This window comes from Achroia grisella, unplaced genomic scaffold (genome assembly GCF_030625045.1).
Source record: "Achroia grisella isolate CSIRO2021 unplaced genomic scaffold, CSIRO_AGI_Agris_v1 utg487, whole genome shotgun sequence".
Taxonomy (NCBI): Eukaryota; Metazoa; Arthropoda; class Insecta; order Lepidoptera; family Pyralidae; genus Achroia; species Achroia grisella.
In genome coordinates this window covers 5,824,617-5,838,744 of record NW_026712891.1, presented here as the reverse complement: position 1 = coordinate 5,838,744, position 14,128 = coordinate 5,824,617, and the positions used below count along the sequence as shown (strand labels likewise).

At 33.5% G+C, this 14,128-nt stretch overlaps 1 protein-coding gene across 1 annotated transcript in view; it reads right to left on the bottom strand.

Annotated features, from left to right (window-relative positions):
* LOC131845918 (17-beta-hydroxysteroid dehydrogenase 13-like) overlaps positions 1–7,811 on the bottom strand; it is a 33,033-nt gene extending 25,222 nt beyond the window's left edge. Inside the window, exons 1-2 of the mRNA XM_059195078.1 lie at positions 7,654–7,811; positions 7,235–7,302 (exon numbers count right to left, since the gene is read on the bottom strand). Of these exons, the coding sequence (XP_059051061.1) occupies positions 7,235–7,296 (62 nt within the window). The 5' untranslated portion in view covers positions 7,297–7,302; positions 7,654–7,811. The remainder of the gene's footprint in view (positions 1–7,234; positions 7,303–7,653) is intronic.
* Positions 7,812–14,128: the final 6,317 nt, after the last annotated feature.

The following is a 14,128-nucleotide window of genomic DNA, read 5'->3' as shown; positions in this document are numbered from 1 at the left end:
AAGTATATAAATTAATCTGTATTTTTGTAAACATGTACAAGCTCATTTGAAAAGAATAAGAGCTAAGTTTCTTATCAGTTCTTTTTAACTCGAATGCACTCCGAACTAACTTACTAACTTACCTCCGAACTTACTAACCGATTTAGACATATCATAAGAGTCTGTAATAAGATCTAATCTATATGACTAAAGATATATTAATTTTGACTTTCATGAAAACCCAATCCAATTCCACTGCAAGCCTGAGTAATACCGCTGTATTACTCAGGCTTGCAGTGGAAACACGACGTTAGTATGGGAGTAGGTATTCGTCGTAAATTCCATGCCCGTTGGATTGAAACCTCGGAGGGTTTAAATATAAGTTAACACATAAAAAAACTTCATTTTAACTTATATTTCGAAAACAACGATAATATACAAAACCCCTGCTTTGATAATTGATGTATTGATAGAAGGGTGAAAATTTTGGATTGTATTTTGTATTGTCGAATTATAAAATAAAAAAAAATGGGCATATCATTTAGGGATATTGAAAATAAAAAAATACATCCTATTCTCAGACGTAAAATATAATTACACACATAATTTCATAAGAATCGGCCAAGCCTTTCGAAGTTCTGATACAAAAACTGTGACACGAGAATTTTATACATTATACAATATACTTTCCCGGTGTTCAGTAAAACTTTATTTGGGTGCTAGATGTTCTTAGCTGTAATCTATGTATAAAGTTATTTTGATTGGTTTTGATTTACTTATTGGGTGAACGTAGAGTTGTTACGCTGCCATTCAATAAATGATCCAGACCACCTTCGTTGTACATATTAGGCGTTTAACCTGCTTTATAGAACTTCTATTCGTTAATAAATGTACACCTTAAATATACAGCATGTATATTTATGACCTAATGTTTTTTGGACCACTCTAATGTTGTTGGCCGCAGCTGGCCTTTACAGCTTCACCGGATAATATGGGGCGAGTGCAGATGGCACTCCAAACCCGCGGAAGGACTTATAGCTGAAGACCAACTCCCGCCTGACGAATACGACTTTAGTTTGAGGGGATCGCTAGGAATTCGAACCTCGGCTCAGGTCGTCGTAATATCGATTCCCGGGGAGAAGGGGATAGTTAGTAATGTGGATTGATAACCCCATTGCTAGCAGTGTACCATATCAGGTAAACCTCCACGCGGTTCCCCCTGGAAACCATCGTGTTAAATTCCTGATAATTTTGCACAATGGGCTAACTGACCTGACTTCATGTTCATCTTATCATCCTCCACTGGTGCCCCGCCAGCGTAAACCGTTAGCGCAGGCGGGTGCACCATTCCATTATTAACCCTCAAAAAAAATATCTATCCCCGTTTGAATTGGACGGAGGATCGATCGGAGAGGATGATCAATGTATTGTACCTCTATGTAAAGGTAAAATAAATCGGACATAACATTAATGTTATAACGTGAGCCGCCTATTCTTTGTCTGACTACGACTACTGCTAACGGTTTACGCTGGCGGGCCACCAGTGGAGAATGAGGAGTATGGGGTTTAGAACCCTCCACCCAAAGGTTGTCTGAAAAATATTGCTTAGAGATAAGAATTTTGTATTATTCTTATTATGTTCCACTTCGGTGGTGTAGTATGTTTAGCCACCGCACTTACACCGCCTTACTACCCATAGTCGCAGGTTCGATTCAAACATTTGATTTCGTGACCACGGCTAGTGCCACCAAGCCAAAACGTTGAAAGAAGTAAATACAAGCAATCATACTCATGAATACAATGATTCTTCTACTACCTCCATTTTCTCTCTTTTGAACGTCCAAAGACCACTCGTCGTCGTTAGTCTATGCATAATTAATTAATTATCTAAGTGAACTATCAATTATTTTCAAAGTAATTTATTTCCAAGTTATTTTTAATTGCATACGATTACGTACATATTTCATAAAAAAGGATTAAAAAATGATAATATACATGTATATTTCGATGGCCTCGTTGGTCTACCAATTTAACACCACCTTAGTTCCGATAATTGCAGAGTCATTTCTCGTTCGATACAAACATTTGTCCGACGTCCTCGGACGACCTCGGTGGTCTAGCGGTCAAGCACACCGCTTTACGACCGATGGTCGCGGGTTCGATTCCTCGCACTGCAGAAACATTTGTATCCATGAGTATGATTGTTTGTATCGGTCTGGGTGTTTTCTATGTATAATATGTATGTATTTACAAAAAAAAAATATATCTATGTATATGTATCAGTTATCTAGTACCCATAACACAAGCTTTAGCTAGCTTAACTTGGGTCTAGATGGTGCTGTGTGAATTGTCCTGAAATTATTATTATTATTATTATTATTTGTATTCAAGAGAGAGATGATTGTTTTGTATTGGTCTGGGAGATTTTTGTCTACACGATGCGCTACTTTATAACCTTTTTATTTCTTTATTCTTTATTGTACACATACATAGGAAAAAAGAAATAAATATATAAATAAATTGAATATGTACATTAAATTTATTTATATATTTATTTCTTAGAGCGAGCTTATTGGGCGAGCTTAAGAGATTTATTCCAGCAAACCTAGAAAATGTTATAGGATAGTGTGTTTACTTTTTACTGTGTTTTTCAATTATGGTATCAAGAATTTTGAATATACTAATCTTTATATATAAAAATTATGTGTCACGTTATTTGTCCGCGATGGATTCCGAACTGAACCCATTGCAAATTTGATTTGCACATTGTGTTCAATTTGGACCGATTTCATTCTTGAAAGATAGGATAGCATACGTCTCAATTTATAGGCGCAATATTATTTTATTCAAGTTAATTTGAACCTTAGCCACAGCAACGCGTAGCCAGGTCTGCTAGTATTTATATATGTAAAACAAACACACAACCCAATTTTTTTATTAATAATGTTTTATTAATTAATAATAACAATACCCATTGATTTATATGTAAACTATTTATATTATATAGCTATTTTTAGAATGTATAATAATCTCTTTTGTAACACTCAACATAACAATATTCACGACACGTTATCGTAATCTAATGAATATTCCGAGATGCGTGACCTCACCGACACGAACTTATCTACTGTAACGTTACCGGCTACTTTATCACCAATAAAAATGAGTAATATTGAGAAAAAAAAGCGAGATGAAATTATATCTGGTTCCGTACTGCATGTAATTTTATTTATTTTGAAATTGGAATACGCCCTTAAACTAAAGACAAATGTATGAATCTGAATGTTGGACCGTAAAAGAGATGAATGAAAGACTTGTAAATGTGCCAGAGATGCGATTGTTGAGATAAATGTGTGCCGCGATCAGGAATAAAAAATTATGGAATGAGTATATAAAGTAGTTTGTAAGTTTCCCTAGTTATAGAGAAGTTAAAAGTAACATATTAGTTTGGCATGAACGTGTCATGCAGAAGAGTCAGAATCATGATTTAACTAATGGAACTACATGGAAGTGCATTAGCGTATCGCTAACAATGTACTAAGGTTGGACACCGGCTCCCCCTGGAAACCGTCGCGATAAATTACTGATGAATTTGGAAACGATGGGCCAACTGACCTGACCTCACGCTCGTCTTATCATCTTCCACTGGAGCCCTGCCAGCGTAAATTGTTATCGCAAGCGGATGCATCATTCCATAATCTATAAGGTATTTATAACGTGGGCCATTAGTAACTTGAAGTAAATAATTAAATACAAATAAAATGATCATCCATAAAAAAAAACCTTGTTTGCTTTTCTAATTATACTTTGAAGGAATCTATCGAAAATTTAATGTTAGAAATTTTAATATATTAAATGTTTTTTTTATGGGGTTTTTGGATTTTTTTATTTGTATGGATGATAACGGAATGATGCCTCAGCTTGTGCTAACGAGTTACGCTGGCGGGGCACCAGTGGAGGATGATAACATGAGCATGAGGTCAGGTCAGTTAGCCCATCGTGACAAATTCACCAGGAATTTATCACGTTGGTTTCCAGGAGGAACCGCGTGGAGGTCAACCTGACATGGTACATTGCTAGCAATGGGATCATTAGTCCACATTACTAACAATACCCTTCCCTCCTGGTACAAGGTTTTGTCAGGTGCTGTGACACTACGACCTACTTAGACCTATTGCGCTAAAAGTTTGCTACCTAGATCCGTGAGGGACAAGAATTGAAGGATATTCTTAGAAGCGATGGTTTTTATCTCCTCAGGATAAAAGACATTAATAACGTTTCCAAAACATGTTGTGATTATGATAGGAATGCGGCATGTGTTTTTAACCACTAACGTAAAATGTATGTTTTAGGCATGTACGACTGCAGTTCTCTTAATATATATATGATTTTCTATAAACTCTCTACAGGTATCTTATATATCAAATTCTCCTATCACAATGTTAGTTACTATACTCCTCCGAAACGGGTGGACCGATTTTTATGATATTTTATATGCATATTCAATAGGTCTGAGCATCGGCTACTATCTCTTTTTCATACCCCTAAGCGATAAGGGTTGTCCACACTTATCATTTTTGTCCACCATTGTTTTCATTTTTTGAACAAACATTTTTTTTATAATGTAGCATTAAAATTATTGTAGGTATTTGTTAACCTTTGTAAACCCTAAATGTTAACCCTTCTACCACCAACCCCTATTTAAATAGCGATATAAGTACCTAAATTTATATAGCAAAACAACGTTTGACGGGACAGCTAGTATATACCTATATTCGTTAATACTTATTGAACAACACTTACATCGCTGCCAAACCTCTGCCAATATTGTATGGTATTAGCGCCAATTTTTTTAACATATACTTACTACAATTATAATAATATGGAATTGATTGCTGTCTGTATATAAAATACTAGCTGTACATGCAGTTTTATCCATATGAAATTTATAGTCTATGTATTAATCAGATATATAAGAAATATTATTGTCAAGTTTGATTAAAATCAATTCAGTAGTTTTTGCGTGAAGATGTAACAAACATCTATCCATACCTTACTTACTTATGCGTATGCGTATATAATATATATTATATATAATTAAAAATAAAGCTTTTGGTGATAGGAGATTATCAACATAATAGAAACCAAAATAAAGATCGCTAGTTTTATGTCTGAGTTGGTGAGCGCTAATCTCAAAAGTTGACGGTTACTGCTGTACATACTTATTACAGTTAGGAAAACAGTCTAATTGAACCATCAGGGTTCATTACTGTTGATTCAATGTAACTACCAGGATTCATTGAATCAACAGTAAACAGTGTGCTAACACAGATCACCGAGGTCGTCGAAGTTGTACTCACAGGTAGTAGCTGATTGAAAAATTGCTTTTGCATTCATAGCTACACGTAATGTTACATGCTTTTCCACTCATCGCCACACATACTCGCATTGTCACCTATTATTTAGAGCACAAAGCAATTAATACTATGTTTTTTAGGAGTTGGCACTTCCCTCATGACAACTAAACCATAATTGAATCTATGTAAAAAAGAAAATCATACACAATTCTCACAAAAAATGTTTTGCTCTAATGGAGTAGCGACTGCGAAATCATTCAAATAAATTTATTACTAGCTTTTGCCCGCGGCTTCGCTCGCGTTATTTTATCCCCTTAGAGGTGGAATTTATCAAAAACCTACGTCAAAGTAGCTTTATGCATGCATAGTCTCAGACCGATCGGTTTAAAATTGACTAAGTTTCATATAAACTTTCATCCCCTTGGGGGTAGAATTAATCCAAAATCCTTCTTAGCGGACGCCTATGTCATAACATCTACCTGCATGCCAAAATTCAGCCCGATCCGTCGAGTGGTTTGGGCTGTGCATTGATAGATCACTATGTCAGTCAGTCACGTTTGAGTTATATATATTTAGATTACACGTAGCAACAATTACTTGAAAATACGTCCTCTTAAAAAAATTATAGGTATCACAGCTTCATACAACAATTATTTTGTTCCTACTGATGACGTCTAACATTGCCTGAGCCTACAGCTACGTTGTATTTTTGATTTATGATTTTTTTTCACTAAATTGCTTTTACTATAGATCTGATATACGTATTTTTAAATTTGTGAATAACGTAATAGGTCTATTATGACTGTATCTTCAAAGTAAATTTGACATTCTATTTTTGAATTATGATTTTTTTCAATAGGCTTTTATTTTTTTTAGTTTTTTACAATTCACACAGCGCAATCTAGACCCAAGTAAAGCTAGCTAATACTTGTGTTATGGGTACTAGATAACTGATTTATTATTTTAAATTAATATTCTGTAATACACTTTTACCACTGTTATCTTAGAAGTTAGTGAATCTACCGTTCAGTTCGGCTAGCTACGTCATTGTGAAGAACTGGCAAGGAACTCAACTGTTATATTTCTTACTGTCTTCTAACTGTCCAGTTTGTCAGTACTCCGCTGAGAAGAACTCGCAAGAAATTGAAGTTGTATATTTTTTTTTGTTTATGTTTTTTACAGATCCGAACTCACAACTTTTAAGCCAACGTCGGGTTAGAAACTAATAGGCCACGTATACTTTTTAAATTTATATTGCGATATTTACGTACATATAATAGTACAATATGTACATAACTGTAAATGTAAATTCAGATGTGGATATCCGATAGTTATAAAATAAATTACCGGTTGGGAATTGTTCAGCCACACGTCACGTTAATAGCCGCCTATTGAGTTCGTATCCGATTATTATGTCCATGATTATACATAGATATATTTAAAAAAGTATATTTTAATGTATAAAAATGAGTATAGATTTGATGGATTATCTAAAATATAAACTATATTGTCAAAGTAGCTATTCCCGCGAATTTGTCCTCGTGGAATTTAACTTCTAACTTCGAACTACATACGAATGTGTGAACTGTCCTGAGATTATTTGTATTATTATTATATTAATTACCTAAATTAAATATGTATTTAATTTTACATAACAAGTACAACAAGTGAGTCTTATCTAGCCTTGTCTTAATCAGACATTTAGCGTCCCGATCAAGTACATCTCGGGACGCGTCCCCAGACCCCTGATCGGGACGTCCCGCGCAAATCGGGACACCTGGCAACACTTTTTCGTGATCATATTATTTGCAGACTCAGATTGATTGAGGCAATTGACTAAATATTAATTATTAATTTAGGAAATATACAGTTATTTAATATAAATAAAAAAAACTTACCATGGTGCTTTTTCAAGCAATGTCGGCGTCGGTCCGTTTTTATTCGTATCCACAGATGACATTATGAACTGTAAGGATTTAAAGTTTTTAATTTTATTAAATAACTAAATAACCTACATCTATCGCGATATTATTTAAAAAAATAACATATAATTTATTTAAAAAAAATGCAGGTGTATGAATAAAAATGCATGAAAGGTATTTTTCATTTAGCATAGATTTAATTATACTTATTTAAATTATTTCATTAACCATGTAATTTTAACCAGAAACACTAAAAATATTCCTGCACATGTTCATGTACCGTCATAAACATCAATAAAATTCCATTAGTTCAATCTATTAATTTGTCTAAGTACTGCCCTAAGCTGATCACACCTAAATTAAATTAAAAAGGCATTATATCATCAATTACTTACGCCTATTACACAAATAAAAAAATAAATAAGATGTACTGCACTATCTGTCAAAACTTTTGGCGGGAGGATTGCAAAACGCGCGCGTTCACACTACACACTGTTGAATGACTAAATCACTAACGTACTCGTAAACGCCACTCAACTCGACTCTTGTCTTAACAGACAACCAGAATGAAATGAACGCTTGCGATGCGTTCAGAAACTGGAATTAGGTCGAGTCAAGGTCCATGGATTACTATAGCACTGTAATATGCAACCTTGTTATTGCTTTTTTTTTTCAAATTCTATACTTACGTAATTATTGCGGATATTGCTAACTCACTCACTCATTCATTCCTTTATTTGTAAACTTAAAGCATTGTTTATTATTATCATTGCTAAGTAAGTAAGTACTTAAAGGGTAATCTCGTGAGTATGGACTTCTAGAAATTCATCTCATAACCTATAACAAACACAGTAATAGACTACACTAGTCTCTATCCAAAAACAAAAAAAAAACAAGCATAGAATTAAAAGTAAAGTTATTTTTAATGGGTGAATATTAAATGGCACAACGGCCTGTGCGAAACAGGTGGTGCCACCATATCATGGTGGATGATAGGGTAAGCCTGATTTCAAATTGAGCGCTTTAACTGTGTCTGCACCAATATGCTGAATGTGAAATTAATAGCCTATGCGTTATTCTGATGTATAAGCTATATTACTGTAAATATTCACAAACATCCATCCATACTCCCAAATTTTAGCGTTTATAATGTTAGTAGGACCACAGATAAGATAATATTACATGTAGGATTAACTGTATGTCGTAGCTACATCCACGTGAGTTAGATTCAAAAGTGTAATGAAAATTGGATCTGTGTACTAAATTCCTTAGAAATTCGTCCAACCGTGTGCATGATTGGGTAACAAAAGTCCAAACATCTTTACATACTTTCATACTTATAATGTTAGTATAATTACACGTTTTTCACAATTTTAATACTGTAATTTCGCACTGAAGGACATCTTGTTTCATTATACGTATATTTTTGGTAGTTGTAGTTTTTTTAATTACACAATTATCATACAATGTACGCCGTCCAGATATACTCAGCAAACAGTCATGATATTATAAAAATATAGATATTTCGTTTTGTTCTTTTGCCTTAAAAAAAGTAATTAACAATTCGACTTATTTTTTTTAGTTGACGCACAACGCGTTTGTCGTAAACCATTGTTGATTTTCTTTTTTTAACCAAAGCCATGCAAAAGAAGTTTATTAGTGCGTTAATACTTATATAGATGTATGTTCGACTAAAAACCGGGCAAAAAAAATACCAAAAAATGAAAAAAAAAATGACTACCCCATCTAGCCCATAAGAGGGGACGAGTGTGTTTGTTAAATAATTAATTAAATCAAATAAATTATTTACAGACAACAGTGTTTGTATGTTCTAACAATATTACATACAGAAAAATTGAAATTCACAATCCACAATATATTTGAATAAAGACTCCATTTTCGAGTATAATACTTACTCGAGTATTCTTAACTATCATATTGCCCACCTGTGGGGCGTGGTTGGGAAACACTGTTCTAACTTGATATATATAAAATTAAATAATATATTACTGATAACTATTATATACTACGTTTGCTCGCGGTTTTACCCGCGTTAAATTTTTATATATAAAAATTATATGTCACGTTGTTTATCCGCGATGAACTTCTAAACTACTGAAGTGATTGTAAATTTGTATTGTGCTTTTCTAGCAACTTCCCAAATACCGGAAGCAATCCCAAAGGACGAAATGATCGGTATAATCTTTCCGGTTTAGGTATAATTTTAATGTAGGCCTTTTTCCAGTAATCACGGAATCTTTGCAAAGTCAAACATCTATTATATATATCGGTAACCTGTTGTGGAAATAATAAAGTGAACTGCAGGCAGATATCTGAAGTAAGACCGTCTATCCCAGGCGCTTCTTTTAATTCATATCACGGAGCTGTTCGACTATCTCCTCAGTGGAAAAAGGCAAGTCATCATCAGTGTGTAGGGCTTCAGAAGATGCTTGGCGAGTTTTAATATGAATTGGTAATGAGTTCGGTATGTCTTCTGGGTAAAAGTGCTTTAGCAACGCATGCGCTGTTTCCTGTCTATTTGTGGTATAGTAGTTGCCAACTTTAATTGTGGTGGGCGACCTCTTTGGGGCAATATCTTTGTGGAGCCTGTTAGTGAGGGACCACACATTTTCTTTGTTTTGTAACTCGCAAAACTCACTATCTTTTAATTGACTCTTTTTTTAATTCCGTAGCATATTCTGCCCGTTTCAATTGCTCCTCCGCCAATAGTGCATCTAATGATTCCCCACAGCTTTTGGCCGAATGTAATCCGTTCAGTTGTTTTTGCGTGAAAGAGTAACAAACATACAACCATACTCATAAACTTTCACGTTTATAATATTAGTAATACATATATGCTTCTAACAATATTGAGAAGTTTATAAAGGACTTTTTTCTAATCTTTAATCGTGTAATTACTTTCACGATATCTTATCAGTTTGTATTTAAATTCGTCACACCTAAAATACTGAGCAGTTGGAACACTCGACTGCTTTCTAGTCCAAGGTCGGGCAATATTTACACTCAAATATAGTGACGCCGTGTCGAATTGGCGCGTATATTGGCTGTTCGAGTTTTAATATGTGAATTATTACTCCAGCGTTCGTTCTTGATGTGTGCCGTGTTGATATTGTTTATTATTATTTCTTCAGCTGGAATATATTATATATGCTAAGATTATATATTAAGATTAAAAAATAGTAACGTTTATTATTATTTCTTCGGCGATTCCTCGCACGGCGCAAACATTTGTATTCATGAATATATTATATATAATATGTATGTATTTACAAAAAAAAAAAATATCTAGTATTTGTATCAGTTATCTAAAAAATAGTAACGTAACATAATGAATTGATTTTTTATTATTATTATTATTATTATAATGAATTGATTTTTAGTTATTAAATGGTGATTCTTGTCAGTTCTGAACTGATGTAGCCAGCCGAATTGTCCAGTAGGGATAGTGTTACAAAATAGACCGTGAATGAGAGGCCGAAAGATCCTTACTTACCCTATAAAATATTACATGAATTTGTCCAGTAGGGACATTACAGTAGTGTTACAAAATATGCCGTGAATGAGAGGCCGAAAGATCCTTACTTACCCCATAAAATATTACATGAATTTGTCCAGTAGAGACATTCCAGTAGTGTTACAAAATAAGCCGTGAATGAGAGGCTGAAAGATCCTTACTTACCCTATAAAATATTACATGAATTTGTCCACATTCCAGTAGAGTTACAAAATAAGCCGTGAATGAGAGGCCGAAAGATCCTTACTTACCCTTACTTCGTTTTTTTTTATGTTCTAGCTGTTACCGCGGTTTCAACCGCCTTAAATTTTAATATATATATTTCAATATAAAATATGATCTATGTGTATTCTGACGCATAACCTATATTACTGTAAAGTTTCATCAGAATACGTTTTTGCGTGAAAGTGTAACAATCATCCATACTTACAAACTATCGCGTTTTTAGAATATTATTAAGATTTGTATTAGTAAGGGCAAGGATGAGGATATTGTTAATATCGCGGGGTAATGGACCCATTACTAGTAGTGCAATCTGTCAAGTCGACCTCCTTTTTGTTATATTCCTATGGTGATAAACAGGCATACGGTTTCTTTGATGGTAAATGATAACCGTAGCCTATAGACGCCTGAGATACCTGGGGTGTTACGTGCGCGTTGGCGATCCTTAACAACTTTAGTATATAATATGCTATAATAATATGTATAATTCATAATAATAAGATTAATACATAAATATTGATAAAATAATTTTCGTAACTGTATATAAAATATTTACATAGAATTACGAAAATAATGAATTGCATTTATCAGATCCACGTTATCTGTATGTAATGTAATTAACGATTGTAATCAATTGATATGTTTTGATCTTTAGATTATCACGTTTGTCATAGATGCAGCGTTACTTCAGTAACAACTCTCCCAGTGTTCTATGATAACCATGAAAATATAATTAGAAGCAACGTTACCTAAGTATCCCTCTATTTAATTCTCCTAGTATTCTATGATAACCCTAAAAAAATAATTAGAGGCAACGTTACCTAAGTATCCCTCTAATTAATTCTCCTAGTATTCTATGATAACCCTAAAAATATAATTCGAGGCAACGTTACCTAAGTATCCCTCTAATGAATTCTCCTAGTATTCTATGATAACCCTAAAAATATAATTCGAGGCAATGTTACCTAAGTATCCCTCTATTTAATTCTCCTAGTATTCTATGATAACCCTAAAAAAATAATTAGAGAGAACGTTACTTAAATATCCCTCTATTTAACTCTTCTAGTGTTCTATGATAACCCTAAAACTATAATTAGAAGCAACCTTATTTCAGTATCCCTCTATTTAACTCTCCTAGTGTTTTATGATAACCAGAAAAATAAATACATCCCACCTATTTATTTTAGTTATTTAGTCTTTACGTATACTTAAAATGACAATAGCATCAATTACTAATAAAAGTGTAAACTAAAATTATTATAAAATGAGATATATTTATTACGTAGCGTGTTAGACTGTAATTATGTCTTTATTATTGTATTGTAATTGTTTTGTAAAGATGAAATCAATGTTATAACACTTCCGGGTCAGGGACATCCTAGTTCGGGGCCGCAATGCTTTATTGCCACGTCAGGGACGAACTGTATACCAAACCTAAAATTAAAAAGAAGTTGAGACGGCCTGATAATAAATGAAAATTTTATTTATTTATTTAACATCAATACACATAAACAAATCGTACATATATTGACGTTGTCTACCAGGCAGCCGTAAGTGATAGAGGTCTTAGCATCTGATAATAGCCCAAACCCCTCAATAAAAAAGGCCAAAAACGTTTTTTGCTGAAGATTCAAATACATCGTTTCTTTACACTTGTATAATTAGCAACCGATTCGCATCACACTACGTAAAACATTATGCTTTTTACAATTACTAATTAGTCGCATGGCAATTGTTATTGTCGTAAATTATACGTAATCATCTTGCCAGATGAATTAATGTTAGTGTTTTATTATTAACTAGTTGTTACCGCCTTTGAAGGCTTTGAAAATTCTCAGGGATGTTTTATTTTATATGATGTACATAATTGCTTATGTTACAAATTTCAGCTTCAAAGACCAAGTATACATGTAAATAGCGTCAGCATGTGTACCTTAGTCTCGCCTATTTGAGCCGTCAATCAACGTGCTTAGTAAGATATGTTTCAATTATAGAGTGAACATATAATGGCAGTGCGATTATGGTATATGAGAAATATCTTAGTTCACCGCATGGTAACACATGAATGATATCACGGAGTTTTGTCATATCACCATTGAGTAGACTGTGAACTAGGTTGCTATTTCAATTACACAAAAAAACCTTATTTTTGGAGGTGCTTAGATTTTGCTATACCTATATATACAGTAGGCAGTACCAGATTTGTATTTATGTGTTTACGATATTAAATTGCATAGAAAACTAGCCATGATATATATACAGCGCCCTCTATAATAAAACAACTATTAAAAGTAAGTGCCGCTAGATGGCACTGTACCGAGTTCTGGCAATGAATGGAAAGTTGCCTCACTTAACTACCAGAGGCGGTCGAGGCAACATCTTCCTAGGAACTGGACGCGTTCATTGATTTTATGCTTCATAATTAATTATTGATAATTATTATCAATTAAAATCTAATTTATGTTTTTACTGATGCGACACAATATCAAAATAAGAATAACTTTTATTTCGGTAAACTAAACTTAATCAAATTAAAGAATTTTAACATTTTATCTGGATGGATGCCTGGGTTGTTGGAATTAAAGCAAGTTAACAGTCAAAGTAAAATTATATACATACTCATTATAAAATAACAAACTGACAGATGTTTGACTTAAATAACTTAGACAAACTTAAAACGTACCAATACGCACCAAGTGTAGTATGACGGCAGTTTTGGGTAGATACTTTCACATGTTCAGTGCACTGCACTGAGCGATGATCAGTTACCAAACTTAACTCGTAAGCTTTCGCAACTGTCATAATATGGGGAAATAAACAAGTGGACTATATTGTGTCGATCAAAACAACATACATATGTACACTTATCTGTAATATTTTTTTTTATAGATGATAATGATAATAGGCCATCGTGACAAATTCACTAAGAATTTATAACAATGGTTTCTAGGAGGAACCGCGTGGAGGTCAATCTGACATGGTACATTGCTAGCAATAAGATCATCAGTCCACATTACTAACAATCACCTTTCCTCTCCTCTATACTAACATTATACAGTCAGAATAGTGTCTATCTTTCTATTTCTTACCTTTTTACCGTTAACAGCTGAATT